The sequence below is a fragment of the Vicugna pacos genome, chromosome 16 (assembly GCF_048564905.1).
Source record: "Vicugna pacos chromosome 16, VicPac4, whole genome shotgun sequence".
In the NCBI taxonomy this organism is placed as follows: domain Eukaryota; kingdom Metazoa; phylum Chordata; class Mammalia; order Artiodactyla; family Camelidae; genus Vicugna; species Vicugna pacos.
The window spans coordinates 35,033,456-35,051,032 of NC_133002.1; the positions used below are offsets into that span (position 1 = coordinate 35,033,456).

The following is a 17,577-nucleotide window of genomic DNA, read 5'->3' on the forward strand; positions in this document are numbered from 1 at the left end:
AACCCTACGTGGGCACAGCTGCAAGGTGTACACTTGTCAGCCCACTTTATGCAATCGGGGACTGAGGCTCAGAGCGGTGAAGGGAGGAGCCCGGCAGGTGAGAGGCGCCCGGGGCCTGCCCCGCCCTCCCTGGCCCGGCTGGGGCTGGGCCGGGCCCTCACCTCGCCCTCGGCCCTGCTGTTCTCTCGGATCGCTCTGATCCAGCCCAGCATGTCATCCCGGTCCTCAGCCTGAAAGAGATATTCACAGAAGTCAGCGGTGGTCAGCCGGAACACGTGCCTCCTCTTGGTCTCGCTGTAGGAGATGTCCACCAGGCAGGAGCCGATGCAGACGGGCGCCGCCTCGTCCTCACCTGCGACGGCCGCCGCCGCCCCCGCCGCCGCCGGCCCGGGCTCCCGCCGCTCCTTGCTCAGCGAGAGGGAGCGCGCCCGCAGCGCGGCGTACACCCGCTTCCACTGGCGCAGGCCGCCGCCCGCTTTCTGCAGGGAGACACGGGGAGGGGGAGAGAGGGGAGAGGGAGGGGGTGAGAGGCCAGGCCTGCCCTCCCCGCCCCACAAGGGGGCCCTCGAAGCTGCAGACAGTGGACAGCAGTGGGGACTCCACCCTGCCGCCGACCAGGAGCCCCTGCTCCGCACCCTCTGGCACGTGGGGCAGCCTCCTCCCCACAGTCCCCCAACTCTCTCCGCCCCTAACCGGCCTGGACACCCCTCCCCATTGTTCTCAGTACCCCGAGAGGGTCCCCAGCCTTCTCTTTATTTTGTTTTTTGTTTGTTTGTTTGTTTTTGTTTGGGGGAAGGTAATTAAGTTTGTTTGTTTGTTTGTTTGTTTGTTTGTTTGTTTATTTATTTTAATGGAGGGACTGGGAACTGAACTCAGGACCCCGTGCATGCTATGTGCTCTACCACTGAGCTATACCTGCCCCTCTTCCCCGGCTTCTCTTTAAATACTAGCATCACCACTCCTCTGGCCTTGGTAATGCCCTAGAGAATCAGTCGGGAGATGGGCACTGGGAGGCCAGTTGGGCTGCCCTCCAAGCACCACCCACCTTACAGAAATAAAATCCTCCTAAGCCATTCCTGGTCCACGGTACTGTTCCCCTTCATGGCAAAACTGGTCAAAAGCTGCCTCTCACTCAAGACTCTCCTCAGTATCCCCTTCCCCGGAAGTGGCTCACCAGGTCACCCAGCCCCCATTTTGTCAAAGCCAATGGCGGCTTCTAGACCCTCCTCCACCCTTTGTTTAGCCTCTTGGCATCTGAGCCAGCCAGTGGTCATTCCTTCCCTCTCCAAAACTCTCTTTTAGCATCCAGGACCTTCTGGTCCTGGTTTTCCTCCTAATTCCACTGGCTCCTCCTCTGGTCCCGCCTCTCCCAACATCCTCTCCACCAGTAGTTCTCAACCAGGGCAAAGCACAGCCAGGGGACATTTGTCTGGAGACATTTTCGGTCATCACACCTGGGGAAGTGCTATGACAGCTAGTAGGTGAAGGCTGAGGATGCTGCTAAACGTGCCCGATACCCAGGACAGTCCCATAGCTGAGAATCACCTGGCCCAAAATGTCAACAGAGCTGAGGCCAAGAGTCCCTGCCCTAAAGGAGACAGAGCTCCAGAATTTTGTCCTGGGCCCCTGTCTCCCTGCATGCCTCCCCCATGACACCATCCACACTCGTGCCTTTAAATCCTTCTGTTTGCTGATGGTGACCCAAATGTACCCCTGGCCCAGAATCTCCCCCGAGCTACACTCCAGTACCTCCCGTTGTCTCCTCAGTGTCTCCACTTGTAGGTCCCATGGGCACATCAGATGCTACTTGCTCACTACGGGGCACTTGATTTTCACCATCAAACCTGTGCTCTACCCCCACCCTCATCTTTGCCAGTTCAGTAAATCCACCCAGTTGCCCAGGAACCTGGGAGTTGCCCTTGACTCCTCCCTGTTCCTCATCCTTGACATCCAACCCATCAGGAAATCACAGCTGTTCTGCTTCCAAAATATCACTTGTCTCCATCTTTCCTGCTACCACCTTGCCCACACCATCCACACCTCTTGCCTGGACAACTGCACATACCTTCCCAGTCTCCGCTCTCCCTCCCACAATCCATTCTCCACGCAGCAGCTGCAGCGACCATTTAAAAAATGTAAACGAGGTTCCGTCTCTCCCCTGCTTGGAATCTCTCATGGCTTCCCACTGCCCCTGGAGTCAAATCTACGGTCTTTTGTGATCAGGTCCCTCCCTCCTCCACCTTCTCTCCCTCTTTCTTTCTCACTACATCAAGCCACAGGGGCCTTTTTCTGCGAACAAGTCAAGCCTTTCCTTTCCCCGGGCCTTTGCACTTGCTGTTCCTTCTGCCTAGAGCCCCTTTTCCCACTGCTTCGTGTGGTTGCCTCCTTCTTGCCCTTAAGGTCTGAGCTCAAGTGTCACCAACATCACTTCCTCAGCGAGGCCTTCTCTAAGCATTTTTCCCCCAGTGGCAGCTCCCCACTTTCTCCCAACTTAAAGGCAATTACATCACTCTGTTCATCTTCCCTGAGTGCTCACTGCAACCTCAAGTTCCTGGTTGTGGGTGGATTTCTCCAGTATCTAGGAAGCTCCTGGGGCAGGGAGCTTGTCTGCCCTCTCCCTTCCATATTCCAGAGCCTAGAGCCCCGCTGGCACAGGTAAGTGCTCATCAATATTTACTGAATAAATGAATCAATCATCCTCAGAACACCCTGCAGGCAAGAGCTCCATTACCCCTGTCAGATCGAGGCTCCTCTCCTCTGGCTGATGGCCCCCCTACTACTCCACACCCAGCATGAGCCTCAGTCGTCAGAGCAAACCGGATGAGGAAACTTCATGACTGGCAGGTGAGCACCGCCACCACAGACCTGCTGGACCCTGGCAGGGATGTTCAGAGCAGGAGACAGCAGAGCCCTCCAGGAGAGGTTTAGTGTCACAGTGAGGTGGTGAAAAGGACACCCATTTGAGACTGAACCAGCCAGATGACCTTGGACAAGTTTAGTCCCCGTCCCCAGCATCAGTGTTCCCTGTTGGTAAAATGAGAGGTGAGCTAGCTGATCTCTGAGGTCACATTCAGCTCAAATGCTGGGTCTGTGGCTGCAGGGACATGTCACACCCACACACCCCCTCCTCTGCCATACAGTCAGTGGCCTCTGAAAGAGGCCAGGCGCTTGAGGGTGGGAGGAGGCTGGCCTTGCAGGAACAGACATCTAGCTGGCGATCAGGACCCTGGGTAGACTCAGGGCCTGAGGGTGACTTGAGGCTCCCCCACTAACTCCCAGGCCCCGACACCAAGGGACCAAGATGGGACAGGAAGGCCCTCTCCTCCAGAACTGGTGAGTGAGCAGGAAGGGAAAGGGCCAGCTCTCCCCCTGCCCAGGAGACACTGCAGCTGGGCTGCCCAAGGCCCCCCCAATGCTGGAGGACAGGCTACGTGGCAGGCAGGAGTCAGCAGTTCTCACAGGCCCCCTGAAGGGCTTAAACCTTGGGTATAAGGGTTTGTCCTCACCTGGCCCCCCCTCCTCCACTCACACAGCTGGCCCCGCCACCCTTCCTGCCTCCCCCGTCCTGATTGGCTGCCATCTTGCCAGCTCTCCTCCTTGGGCTCCATCTCCCCACTTCCTCCCTGTCTCCTGCCACCCACCCATGGCTGCGGGTGCTTGGGTCCACTCTGATGGACAAATACCCTTCCCAGGTGGGATTCCCTCCCAGTGCCACACCCCTGGAGCCTCTGTCACTAGGACACCTCCACCAGGGTACGTCCCAGTGCCCTTGGACTCCACAAGGCCTCAGAGGAACCACTTGGCTTCCTCTCCCCGAACCTGCCCCTCCAGTGCTCTGTGGCTCAGGGGAGGGTCCCACCACTGCCTCCATCCTCCCTCACCTCCCAGCCATTGGCCGGCCCAGGCTTTGCTTCCCCCTTGAATCTCTCTAATCATCCCCTCCCCTTGGCACCACACCACAACCCAGGACAGGCCCCACCCGCCTCGCTCACCTGGACAACGGCAATGGCATTGTCTCCTCCTGTCACAGATGCAACACTTGCCTCCTGGGCTCACACACCTCCCACCACCCACCCTCCTTTAAACCCCCGCAAAGGCTGACCCTGAGTGACGAGGCCTCCATGCAGGCGCCAAGCTCCCCACCTCGGCTTCCATCTCTTGCCCTGGTTCCCAGCTGCCCAGCACCCTTTCCCACCTTTCTCCTAGACTGTCCAGGAGGGCATCTCCCCATCAGCCCATCCGGCTCCCTCCCATACATGCCTCACGTCTCAACCTTCCAAACACCCTCTCCCACCCCGCTGAGGTCAGGGTCATGTGCTGCTACTCTAGGCTGCTCCCCTGACCTCCCCGTCAGCACGGTTGAGCACTGGTGACTGTTACACAACATGTGCTTTCTCTGCTCAGCACAAGCCCCAGCAGGGCAGAGCTGGCCTGGCTCCCTTGTCACTAAATCCCTGGAACCTCCACCGAGAACTGGAGCCAGGCAGGCCGTAAGTCACCATCCGCGGGCTGGACCAGGGCACAGATGAGTGACAGCCTAGCCTGGGCTATACATCTCATGTCACCCTCACACTGGCCCCATCTTACAGATCAAAAGAGTGAGGCTCAGAGGTTAAAGGGGTTTCCCAAAGCCTTATGCTTGATAAGTGGCTGGGCAGGAAGTCCAAGTCTGTGTGACTTCAAAGCTTCTGTTCTGTTCATGTACAAGGCCCCTTAGAAGGCAGGTAGAAAATTCAAATAATAGCAGTAAACAGAATAGCAGCTCCTCAGTGCCAGGCTCTGGGAAAATTCTTTTGTTTAGATCATCTGATTTCATCCTCAGCAAAGCTGTGCGAGCTGGGGATTATTATTAGCTCCATTTACAGACAAGGAAACTGAGTCACAGGTAAGTGAGCCACCCAGGCTCCCCCAGTAATTTGTGCCACAGTCAAGAGCCACGCCCAGGTTTATGCTAACCGCTCTGCTCAGCATTGGCTGGCTGCCTCCTCCACCCTCTTCCTCGGCCCATGGTGCTGCCTGGTACCAGGGATTCATACTCCATGGACACAGGGGCCCTGCCTTCTCCCCCTGGGATCCTGCTTGCCTCCCTGCCCCAGGCCCAGCCCCCTTCATCTCTCACCTGGAGCTCTGTGGCGGCCCTTAACTTGTCTTTCTACCTCATTTTGGCCCTCTCTGATTCACTCCCCAGGAAGCCAACTGGAAAAGGCCCCAGGGGCTTTTAGTTGCCCTTAGGATAATGCCTAAAACCTTTGCTGGCCTTAAAAAGGCTGACCTTATAACTGAATCACTATGCTGTACACCAGAAACTGACACAGCATTGTAAATCAACTATACTTCAATAAGAAAAAAAGGAAAAAAGAAAAGCTGACTTCTGCTTTCCTCTGGGGCCTCAGCTCCCCTAAGAGAATCACACCAGCCTTGCTCTCTCATTTTCCAGGAGCCCCAGTGGCCTTTTTGAGGGTGATCTGCCAACCAAGGATCACTGTGGGATGGTTTTGTCAGAATTCGAAGCACAACTTATCAGATCCATCCCACAGCAAAGGCCGTCTCTCTGGTTAACCTCTTTTTCACGAATTCTTTAGGTCCCCCAGGAATTTCTTCCTAGCATCTAATCTCTGCCCAACAGGCTGCAGCCTCAGCTGGTTCTCCTTAGCTCCAGAGGCTGTGGGGTGGGTGTAGGAAAACTGGAGAATTCTGCTGGAGCCAGCTTCCATCCACCTCCACCTCATTCCTCCAGCCATCTTACCTTCCCCTTCTTGGTGAGGACCTGCTTATAATACAACCAGCCTTCTCTCCTGATATCGCTGAAGGTCGCGTCCGAGAGGTCGGAGGTTGAATGTCGCTTGGAAGGAGCGTCAGCATCTTCAGAAGTGCCCCAGCTATCCAAGGACTGCAGAGAGACAACAGAGGGAAATTTAGGGTGGCTCCCACAGTACCAGCATCTCAGAAGCCCCATGGAACACTTGCAGCCACACAGGCCTGGCGTATGCCTGTGCGACACTCTGCTGTGCTGTGTGGCCTCATGGGCCTTGCTTGCCCTCTCTGAACCACTTGTGTTGAGGTCATGAGACAGACAGATGTAATGGGAAGCCAGAAAGGAGGAAAAGCTATGACCTGCAGACCACATGCCTCACCACGCTTAAGTTTATAGACTTGAAGGAATTAAGGAAACAGAGGAAGTGACTGTGTCCACATGAAGTTACATAAACAGGGGAAGTGGGACCATCAACAAAGACTGAGTTAGTGGAGCCGTTGTCATGTCCACAAGGAGTTAAACAGAGGAAGTGAGAGTGTCAGCAGGACTCCAACAATAGAGATGAAGGTCAAGGAGAGTTGAGTAAGCAGAGGAAATGATAAGGAATAACCCAAGTGACAGTATCCAGGTGTTAAATGAACCAAAGATATCAAGAGCTTGAAATCAAGATGACTTTTCCAGCCCATCCATAATCAAAAATACTTCAGGCCATTTCAGAACTGATCCTGTGTCTCCCCAGGTCCTGAGGCTGGACACTAATGGAGAGGCCATCACTCTCAACCCTATGTTCCTCCTTTTCCAGTGTGTCCCCTGTCCCCTGATGACACAACACAAATACTGACCCAGGGCCTCCCCAGTGCAGGCACTGTTTTAGGTACCCAGAGGGGTCAAGCCGCGAACAAACAAATGAAGTCCCTGCCCTCATGGAGCTGACATTCTAGCTGGTGAGACAGGCAAGAAAGGAGATGGATGCATAAACAGTATAACATGAGACGTGCTAGGAGGAAAAGAAAGTAGTGAAGGGAGGCGGGAAATTTCAGGGGTGAAGTCTGAAATTATAGGGAAGGCTAAAAAAATCTGATGAGGCAGGCAGGTGGTATAGCTCAGTGGTAGAGCACGTGCTTAGCATGTACAGGGTTCTGGCTTCAATCCCTAGTACCTCCGCTAAAATAAAAATAAATCCAATTATTAAAAAAAATCTGAAGAAAGTGAAAAAGTGAGTCATGTGGCTACTAGGGTGGGGCACAAAAATGGGTCTTCTAGACAGGAGATGGGAGAGGGAAAGACAGTGCACAGGCCTTGGGAGGGAGGGCTCATGGTGTATTTAGGTGCTGACAGAAGCCACGGAAGAGGGTGGGTCACGTGGCTGAAACAAGCTGAGTATAGAGTGACACAACGGAGGAAGGGGATGGGAGCTGCCGTGGCCCATTTCGGGTCACGGAAGTCCCAGGCCGTGTCCCTATGCCAAGGCTGGGCTCCACGGCTGAAGTCCCCATCCCTCCCCACCCCTCCCACACCCGCATCCACGCACACATGCCACTCACCCCATCAGTGAAGAAGCTTCGAAGCATCCGCAGGCTGGGTACGCGGTTCGGCAGGCGCCTGCAGAGTGAGGACAGGGGATGAGGGGTGTGGGCAGCACAGCTAGGACCTCCCACAAGCCCCCAGGCTCAATGGCCCTCCGGGGAGGGAGCGCGCTGCTGCCGAGGTCCTCACCGCAGAGCCCTGCCCTCGTCTCGGAAGGTGTTGAGCCCGTCATCGCAGGACTTGGAGCGTTCCGTGGTGATGGCCAGCAGGTAGGAGGAGCGGCGGCCGGCCTTGATGCTGCCTGTAAAGCCGCCCACATCGGGCCCCACGGTCAGCGGGGCAGCAGGCGCAGGCTTTCCCGAAGCCCTCCCATCTGGGCAGGGCAAGGAGGTGACTCTCCCCGTGGGCCCCCAGGAGGAGCAGAAGCCAGTCGGAAGAGGCTAGACAGCAGGCAGCGGGCCCAACAGAGACCCCTGGGACCAGGCAGCAAGGGAGCGGGTGGGGCTGGGGTTGCGGGAAGCACTCACTGCAGTCCTGGGAGTAATGGCGGCCGAGGGCAAAGGTGAAGGTTGGGGAGGACGGGCTGGTGCCCAGGACAGGGGCTGAGTTCATGGCACTGGAGACCACAGCAGAAGCAGGGACGTGCTTGGCTTGGAGGTCAATGCTGGGGCTGGTGGGCTCGTCTGCGAGAGCAGAGGGAGGGATGGGTGAAGGTGCCAGAAGGCTGAACCTGCATGCCCCCCACCCCCAGACCACATCCCCAAGGCTCCAAAAGCCCTCCACGGCCCTGCTGGCAACATGCTCACTGCCAAGGGAACCGACTCACCAAACTGATCACGGAGGCTCAGCCCCTGCCTCCCCCATCACACTGAGGGCACCCAGGAATACAGCTGAACCACCCCATTGAGACGGGGCTTCTGAGGGCATGGACTGTGTCTCCCCCACCAGACTGGGAGCTTCTTGAGGATAAGGACCATCTCCCTCATCAGCGGGGGGGGGCTCCTTGAGGGTGGGTACCATGTCTTCCTCTCAGACTGGAAGTATCTCACAACAAAAGATTTTGTCTCCTGCCCTCAGACAAGGTGCTTACTAAGACAGAGGCTGTGTCTCCCCTCTTAGACCGAAGGCTGACTGATGGAGTCCAGGCTGTGTCTCCTCTCCTTGGCCCTGGCCTCTCACCGCCACTCCCCTGGCTGCCCTAGGGTGAGCTCACCACTCTCAGCAGCAGTTACCATGTCCCGGTTCCTGGTTCCCAGTCCCATGATCTTGCATCCCAGTTTTTCTCCAAGTCCCTAGACCCAGCCCAGCTCATCTTGCTCCCTCATGGGTGCCTCTTACTCAGCAAACCTGAAACCTTCTCATGCCTTACTCCCTCTCTTTCCCAATACAGAGATGAGGCACCACCCTCCAGCTAAGCCAGAAACCTGGGAATCACCAACCTCTCCACTCTTGTCTGTCCCTTACCCAACACCTATTCTAAAGGCAGCAGATTTTCAGTATCCCCTCTGCTCTCGGGATGAAGGCCAAATTCCCCAGCGACTGACAAGTCCCCTCCAGACCTGTTCCAATGACCTGGAAGGGCATCCTACCTCTTTCACATCAGGGCCTTTGCATAGTCTACTCTCTTCCTGAGCATTCTCCCGCTGACTAACTCCTTCAAGTCTTAGCTGAAATCTCCTTTCTCTGAGATTCTCTCTCTTTGGCCACCAAGCCCCAGTCTAGGCATAGCCCTTGTCTGTCTCCTGGAGTTTCCCCTACTGCTATCCCACACTCCTCTGAGCGAACAGTTCTTGACTCACTGTCTCCCTATGGTGGGACCACCCACTCCAGGTCAGCATGCAGCCTAGCACAGTGCCTGACATAAAAATTTGTTGGATGGATGAAGGGATGGGGGATGGATAGAAAGAACAGAGAGTGAAAGAAACAAAGGAAGGGCAGAAAAAGAAAGAATGGAAGGGTGGAAGGAAAGAATAATGGAAGAGTGGAAGGAAGGAAGGAGAAGGAGGAGGGAGGGAAGGTGAGAAGGAAGGAGAGAGGGAGGGAGGGGGAAGTGAAGGTGGATAGAAAGATGGCTGGAAGGTAAATGAATGGGAGGAAGGATGACAGGAGGATGGGAGGGAGACAGAAGGATGAATGGGTTAATCTCGTCAGCAGCCAACCCAGAGTTTTGCCCATGGTGACAGGTGGGTGGCGTGCAAAAGGGCACAGAAATCCAAGTTTCCCAAGACAGCCACCTGCACCATCACTCACCAATGAAGGGAATGGAAGCCAGAGAGTCTTCGGTAGTGGCCAAAGGGGCTACTTTCCTGCCTAGGCGTTCCCCACGTCCACTGGCCTCTGGCTCTGGGGACTCGTCACCAAACCCAAGGTTCATCTGTCTTGCAGGGGGCAGCTGGACCTTGCGGCCCGTTGGAGGTTTCTGCCTCAGGACCACCTCATCACGGCGATCCTCGGTGGGAGGCTCCAGGGCCCGGGGGCCGGGTTCTGGCCGGACAACTCTCGGTGGTTCAGAGGCCTCCGGTGGGAACAGTGCAGGGGACTGGGCCAAGTTGAAAGTGGGCAGCCCCCCAAAGGGTGAGTCCCGGAAGGAGAGTGCATGCAGGAGGCCAGTCCGGCGCTGGAATGACGGGCTATAGCTCCGATACCCGATATACCCAATGTCGTCCAGGCCCTGCAGGCCAGGCGGGGGTGGGGCCTGGGGCCCGGGCATGTCCCTGGGTGGGCAGGCAGAGGTGCGGGCAGATGGACGCTGAGAAGCCCAGCCACAGCGCTCGAAGCGGGGCGACACCAGTGCCCCTGGCCCCAGCGCCTCGGCTGAGCGGGTGGCCCGGCTCAAGTAGTCGTCCGAGCGAGCACGGTGCCAGCCCTCCTGGCCCAGCTGGCTCAAGGCACCCTGGGAGGTGGAGCAGGGCCACGGGCGGTGGGCAGTCACATCCTCCAGCCGGTCCTGGGAGGCACTGCGGGCCCGAGGGGGCATGGCGGGGCACCGTCTCTCCCCCGCCCTGCGGGGTACTTGGTTCGACAGCCAGTGTGACAAGGCCTGCTGGCACTCCAGTCTGCTGGGGGGCACCCGGCTGCCAGGCTCTGGGAAGGCACGAGGCGTCCGGGGCTCCGAGGGGAGGTGGGGGAAGGCACCAGGGCTGGGGCGGGGCTGGCTCATCCCCAAGGAAGGGTTGTCCGGATGGTTGCGGGCCGCAGACGGGATGCGGGGTCCCGGGTCACTCCAGGCAGCTGGACTCCGGGGGTCACTGGGCAGTGCTGAGAGGGGCTCAGGCACCATAGTGGCCCAGGTGGAGACCCGGGCTGGCGGGGCGTAGGTCTTTCGAGGGTAGCAGATTGGGGGTGGCTCTGGGATGCTCCGGGCCTCTCCAGAATATGGCTCGTTCCCCTTCAGGTACGCGTCCTGCGAGTAGGCCTGGCCGAGGACACAGAGGCAGGTGAGCAGGGCTGAATGGGCCCCACAGGGCAGGACTGCAGCAGCCCTGGGGGGTCAAGGCCTCCAGAGAAGGAGACTGAAGGGAGAGGACCAAGCAGGGGGGTCCTAAGTGGGTGGGAGTGAGAGGGCACGCGCCAAAGAGAGTAGGTGGGGAGGACAAAGAAATGAGGCCTTTAAGAGTCTCTCTCACTCACACACACACTCGCTGAAGAAAGAGCCAGGATTTTTCTAAGATGTATGACAAGGACTGCCTTTAGCCACAAACATTCTAACATCTGTTTTCTGGGGTCCTCCCCCTATGCTGGCTTCGGCTGCCTCCCTGCCTTCTTCCGTCCAGTGGTGACTAGAGACCCTAGGGTGGAGCTGGGAAACTCCACCAGAGACCAGTCAAGGTGGCAGACGACAGGGAAGGAAGCCGCCTCAGGGGTGTGTCCAGGGTGGGGTGGGCTGGGGGTGGGTGAGGGGCTGGGAGAGCCCAGCTGTCCCTCTGTCCTCTGGATGGGAAGCTGAGGGCCTGGCTCCTGGGCCACTGGGGTGAGGAGAAACTTTGCCCACCCTCTGTTCCTCTGAGCCAGGCTTGCGGGAGAGGCCAGACTGGCTGAGGGGCCTTGGGCCACTTTCTGCCACCCCAAGCCTGGAATTTGGCTCTGGGAGCTGAGGCTGACGCTGCATTGCTGAGGAGTGACAGCACCCAGGCCAGGCCAAAAAAGGAGGCGGCCCCCAGGGACAACGGCCTTGTGGCCCTAGCCTAGCCTGGCCCTCGATGGGTTGCCCGGGGCGGGGTTTGTATTTCAGAGTGAAGTATCAAAGAGGGAGGGTAAAATCAAACACACACACATGCCACAAGGAGGCATAGGAAAATACACACCCAGACACACACACACAGAGAAACACAATGAGACATATACACACACACAAATAACTACACCTCTAGCCCTCGGCACACACATCATGTGACAGGGATAAGCTAAACCACACCCCCATACTCAGCCCCCTTCGGACCCACATGCCCCACCAGGGACACTCACGTACCTCTCCCTCCTGCCATCCTGCCGGCTCCCCGGACTCCCTGCATCACGCTGGTGGCGGCAGCATCCTGTCCCACCTCCACCCTCCCCCCGCCCCCTGCTGGCCCCTGCTGACCACCGTGCAGGCCCTGGCCTCAGTCGCCCCAGTCTGCCCTCCCTGCCGCTGCCCTCGGCCCCCTCCGGCTCTCTCGCTGGCTGGCGGGAGGAGGAGGGAGGGGAGGCTGGGTGTGGAGGGGCCTCGCCGCGTCGGCGGTGGCGTCAGCAGCTGCCTCGGCCCCATTGGCCTCCAGCCTTGGCTCCCAACCACAGGAATGCCTGGGCCCCACCCTCTGGCCAGCCAGGGAGAAGGGGGCCAGCAGAGGCCCCCAGATGCTGACATCTAGGGCTGCCTGCCCACCCCTGGCCTGGGCCGCAGAGCCCGTGGCCACTGCCCCACCCTGCCCCCCTCCGGCAGGAGAGCGAGCAACGCCCTAGGTTCCACCCTGTTACCCCCTCCCACAGCGTGCCTTCCTCAGCCTCCAGGAGGTGTACAGGCAGGGCCTTTGAGACCTGGGGGGAGCTGTCCATCTCTCTGGGCCCCCATCCTTGCCTACCCCTCCCCAGGAAGGGCAAGGGGACAATCGAGGTCATAGGGTGGAGGTTCCCAGAGGGGCATGATGCCAAGCATGGCACTGTGATTACAGTGATTATGAGAGCACAGCCAGGGCAGAAGCCAGCACGGCGGCTCCCAGGGCCGCCCAGGCTTGGCCCTCAGCCCTCTCATGGGGGGCAGTGACCTTGGGGGCCAGCAAGCTGGCATCTGGCTGGCAACCATGAGACAGGGTACTGGGCAGACAGGGCTGCCCTGGGCTCTGGGTCAGAGATGGGGGAAAACAGAGAGAAAGGCAGCATGTGTGCGTGTGTGCGCGTGTGTGCCCCTTTGTGCATGCACACAGAGTGTGCAGGGTAAACAGGGACACGTGCAAGCACAGGGAATGCTGCATGCAACGTCTGTGGTACCTGCTCTGTGAGTGGTGGGCTGAATGCCAAGTTCTAGGTGTGGAGGAAGGGGCGTCAGCACAGAGCATCGTGACTGTGTAAGTCGGAGTTGTCGGGACATTGGTGAGCGTGGCTGTGATGTTTGTGGGCATTCGTGCTCTGACAACAGCAAGCACTTCTGAGGTCATAAGTGTTCGTGTCGTGGTGGTAAGACAACCGGGTGTAGGTGTGTGGCGTTGCAGGAATTTGAGAAGCTGAGGAGTGTGATGTGCAGTTTTGATGTTTGTGGTGCTCTGTGATGTGTGTGGGGTAGTGTGTGCCTGTGTGCAGCACTGAGGGGTGATATGGATGGTGGCATGTGCCTGGTGTGGTGTGTCCGGTGTGCTGTGTGCATTATCACACCCTACGGTGTGTTTTATGCTAGACGAAGGGTGGGGCTGCAGGTTGTGTTGTGTGGCTGTGTATCTAGTGTGCTCTGCTTGTGCATCGGGTGGTCTGTGGTATGTTGTGTGAATGGAAGCACATGATAGTGGGGTGGGGAGTGTCGTGTGTGTGCGCGCGCGTGTGTGCATGTATGGGGACACATCTACAGGAGACACGCTCACTCTTGGCCAGGCAGGGAGGGGAGCAGGGAACAGGCATCTCTTGGGAGCCACAGGAACGTGCCAGTCTGGCAGGGCCCGCTGGGCCACCCTCCTTCCCGATACCCTGGCAGGAATCCTGCCGGCCAAGGCCAGCGCACCCCCCTCCCTCAGGACAGCACAGCCCTGAATGAAGCAACAAGCAGCCCCAGCCCAGGAATGGGCCTGGCATTCCTTGTTGGGCAATGCTGGGCGGGTGCTGCCCCCTACACTCTCTTCTCTGCCTCCCAGAGGGGCTGACACAGGAGGGAGGCCCAAGGAGAAGGGCTGTATCCTGCCCACAGCACCCAGTGTCCTCCACCTCAGACAGCAGGGCAGGACTCACCAGCTGGAGGATGTCCTCGTCCTTGGGCATGATGGAGAGTTCCAGCGTATCATCGCTACAGAGACAGGGCAGGGGGTCAGGCCAGGCTGAGGCAACAGGGTCTGGGAGAACAGGGATCCTGGTCGCCCAGGACACCACCAGGGGCAAGGGGGTGGGGTGTGCAGGCACTCGGGAGCGGGCTGGGGGCTCCCGAGGGAGAGAGGAGGCAGGGGCGCTCACCTATTCTGGATCAGAGCTATGACCTGGGAGTAGGTCTTCCCGATGACACTCTCCCCATTCACCTTCACCAGCCGATCTCCTGGGGACAAGGGACAGGGCCACAGGTGAGCCGGCCAAAGGGTGTCAATGGCCCCACCTGAGAACCCCTGCACCACATACGGATGACAATGGGGGACGTGAGCTTCCCCGACACCCGGATCCCAGAATTCCCTCCTAACCAAAGGGTACAGAGAAGAGATCCAGAGGGGTCCGAGGATCCAGGTAACTGGCACGGCTCACCTGTGCGAAGCCCTGCCCTATGGGCAGGGCCATCATCCTTCACATTCTTGACAAAGATGGTATCCATGGGCTCCAGGCGGTGCCGAGGGGAGGGTCCTGGTGAGCATCAGCCAGGTTAGCTGGGGGTGGCTGCTGAAGGTCACACCCATGCACAGCTACACACACAGGGGACACGCGCTCAGAAAACAATCGCACTCACACGGACACAAACACAGACATGGATGCACAGGATCAGACAAAAGCACACGGCTGGGAGAATGAATATCTACAGGGACACAGAGTCACTCCTTCAATGGCTTCTGCATCCCGGCACTGTGCTAGAAAGTAGTCAGACGTGGCCCTTGCCCGTCCCAAGCTCACTGTCTAGTGAGACAGACAGACAGATGCACACACACAAGTCACAAGACAAGGAAGGATGTCCTAAAAGTCCTGAAGATACACAGCAGGGAGAGACAGCTGCACCGGCCACCCCACTCCCTTCCCCAGGGTCAAGGGGCTCCACCCAGAGGCCTGAGGATACTGGGACAGGCACTTGTCCCTTCGTGACATCACATGCCACCCCAGTTCTGCTGCTGTCCCCATCTGAGAAATGGGCCTGTCCTAGGTCTGCTGGCTTCTCCTACACCACGGGCCTCTGCTATGGGGATTCAGGAAGACAGTGTCCCCATGGTTGTCAGCAGATGCCCCGGTGGCAGAGAAGGATGTCTGCCTGTGTAAGAAGGTCTGCTTGAATACCCAGGGGAGCCTGGGTGCCAGGAGGGGGCCCTCTGGGAGAGTAAGGGTGACAGCCAGGGGAGTTAGACTCACATCTGAGAGTCCCCCCTTATGCCTGAGAACCCCAGTGTCTCTAACCCCAAGGACAGCCCTTGATCAGCGGTGCACAACCACCAGCCCCTAGGCTCTGCAGACCCTGCTTGTGCCTCCATCGAGGCTGGGAGGGCCTTAGAAACTAACCCATCCACTCCCAGAACGCCATCCCTAGCTCAGAATGAACAGGCCCAGGGGAAAACAAATGTGAGAAAAGGACAGAGGGAGCAGATGTCCAGAGTGGACACGCAGGGAAAAGCAAAGACAAGAGCAGCCGTCAAGGGTCGGGGTGCAGCAGAATCCAGGCCGATGTGGTGGACAGGGAGTGACATAGAAGCCATAGGGCAAGTCCCAGATGGTCCCAAGCCCCTGGTGTCCAGCCACCCCACCCCACCCCCACCCAGCCACTCCTTACCTCCTCCTCGGCCTCCATTCTCTTCCTCCTGCGGGAAAGAGAGGGACGTGGGCCCTCAGCAGCACAGAGGGAGGCCCAGCTCCTCCTGGGTGGGCCCCTCAAGTTCCCCCACCCAGCAGCCTCCCCTCTTATCATCCTTCGCTAGCCCTGCAGCCAGATGGGGTGGGAGGGGTGTTGATGAGAGGGGGTCAAGTCCCAGGCAAGGTTCCCCAAGAACTGCAGCCCTCTCTCATGCCTGTCAGCATCTCAGCCACCTGAAAACCCCCAATCCAATGGGGGACTCCCGACCCCTTTTCTTGGGGAGCTCGAAGCCCAGTTGGGAAGAGACCAAACACACTAGCACAGACAGAACCCAGGCAGACACAGATAAGCAGGCAAGACAAGTGCAAACAGTGGCTATCAGCCCCGAGAGAATGGGGAGGGAAGGCCTGATTAGCGTCCCTCTGGGGGAGGGGATTTTAAGGCAAGTTTGAGGATGGCTGGGAGAAGGTGTCCTGGGTGAGGCGAGGGGAGTGTGGAGGCCCTGGGTGGCAGAAATACACAAGCTCACGGAGGACTGGGTCAGCTGAGCTGAAGGAGAAAGGAGTCAACACCAACAAGGGACAAAAGTCAGACTAAAGCTTTCAGGTTTGATAGGAGAAAAAGAAGGAGCCAGTGAAGGTTCTTGAGTGGGAGAGAGTGGACGTGAAAATACCAGTTAGTGAAGAGGATTCTGGCATCGAGGTGCAGGGCTAAGAATGGAGTCGAGGAGACCCACTAGGGAGGCCTTTGGGATCATCCTGGTGGGGAGGGGATGGGGCAGCAGGCTGTGGCATTTTAGAGCCAGATAAGACCTTTGGGGTTATCTTGTCTAATGGTCTCCAAAGATCACCCATTTAACAGATGACAGGGTGTGACTTGTCCGGGGCCACTCAGAGACAGTAGCAAAGCCAGTGCTTGGAACCCAGGACTCCTGGGCACCACAGCCAGGACCGGAAGGCTGCTGGGCTCTGCTGGAGAGCGGTCCCTCTGGGCCTGCCCTCCCATGAGGGGTGCTGCCCGCTGATGTGAGCTGACAGCACAGTGAGCGGGTGGCAGAGGCAGACAGATGCATCTAGACGGCTGAGCTCCCTGCAGGCTCCCAGCCCTGGGCAGGTTCTGGAAAGGGATGGAGCTCATCCCTGGCTTGCCCTGCCCCTGGGTCTTCCAGTGCCCCATGTGAGCGATGTCTCTCTGAGCCAGGTTCCCCACCCAGCCTAGACCGCTCAGGCTGCTTCTGCCCTGGTCACCCTCCCCTGAGAGAAGGTGGAAGGGTCAGGAAGGAGGGGCATTCTGGAGAAGGAGGGAAGGAAGGACTGGAAGGGTCCAGGGAACAGGGGGCTGCTGTCCTTGGGCATAAGGAGTGAGGCACTGCTCCCAAACACCTTCAGCCCCCACTTACACCCTTAGGCAAAGCTGCACCCAAGGAGAAGAGTTTATGCAGGGGCCCCCAGATTCAGACATGGGTGGAAGAGCTGCACAGCGACATGTACACATGAAGCGTATATACTGACACCCCTATGCACACGTCTAGATAGACACCCGTGCTTGGACATGACTAGCATACCATGCACGCACGTGTGCATACAAAGAGACACGTGCAAGCACACAGACACGGGCAGAGATTCTTGATTCTCTGGCAGGTGGGACTAAGCTCCCCAAGGGAGAGTCCCCCAACAGCTGTGCAGCCTGGTCCCAGCCCTGGGGGAGGGGAGAAACAGGTTCATAGACTCCAAAATAAATCTTTCTCCCTCTCCTGCTGGGAGAGAGGTGGGGGAAGGGAGCTGGGCCCTCTTGGGGAGCCCTGGTGCCTGCCCTCCTCATGTCTTCCTGCACACCTACTTCACTGTCAGGGACCCCCTCCTCCAGCTCATTCCATGGCTTGGGCTGAATAGCCCTGGTTCCTGGACTCAAAGAACTTAATATTTACATTAGGGCTGGAAGGACTCTTAAGGGCCAAATAGATGAATGCCCTCAGGTGACAGCAGGAGCAATGGAGCCCAGGGAGAGTGAGGCCACCCCAAGACCCACAGTGAGTTAGGAGTTGTACCAGGACTAGAACCCGGGGCTCCAGCCCAGCCCAGGGCTCTTTCCAGGGCACAGAGCAAGGCCAGCCTGAGCCTGGGGTGCTCCAGGAGCGGTCCCAAGG

The 17,577-nt window shown here is 58.2% G+C and overlaps 1 protein-coding gene across 9 annotated transcripts in view; it reads right to left on the minus strand.

The window, feature by feature from the left end:
• The window catches only part of ARHGAP23 (Rho GTPase activating protein 23), a 69,649-nt gene that overhangs the window by 27,327 nt on the left and 24,745 nt on the right, over positions 1-17,577 (minus strand). For 5 of the 9 annotated variants that reach the window (XM_072938843.1, XM_072938844.1, XM_072938840.1 and 2 more), the window contains 11 exons: positions 15,411-15,438; positions 14,189-14,284; positions 13,910-13,988; positions 13,691-13,745; positions 9,533-10,697; positions 7,810-7,965; positions 7,472-7,583; positions 7,300-7,357; positions 5,747-5,890; positions 2,866-3,024; positions 162-479 (listed from right to left, as the gene is read on the minus strand). In XM_072938843.1, the coding sequence (XP_072794944.1) occupies positions 162-479; positions 2,866-3,024; positions 5,747-5,890; positions 7,300-7,357; positions 7,472-7,583; positions 7,810-7,965; positions 9,533-10,697; positions 13,691-13,745; positions 13,910-13,988; positions 14,189-14,284; positions 15,411-15,438 (2,370 nt within the window). Of the gene's footprint in view, positions 1-161; positions 480-2,865; positions 3,025-5,746; positions 5,891-7,299; positions 7,358-7,471; positions 7,584-7,809; positions 7,966-9,532; positions 10,698-11,750; positions 11,928-13,690; positions 13,746-13,909; positions 13,989-14,188; positions 14,285-15,410; positions 15,439-17,577 lie in introns of those variants that run through there. The other 4 variants (XM_072938845.1, XM_072938841.1, XM_072938842.1 and 1 more) reach the window with 2 other exon arrangements.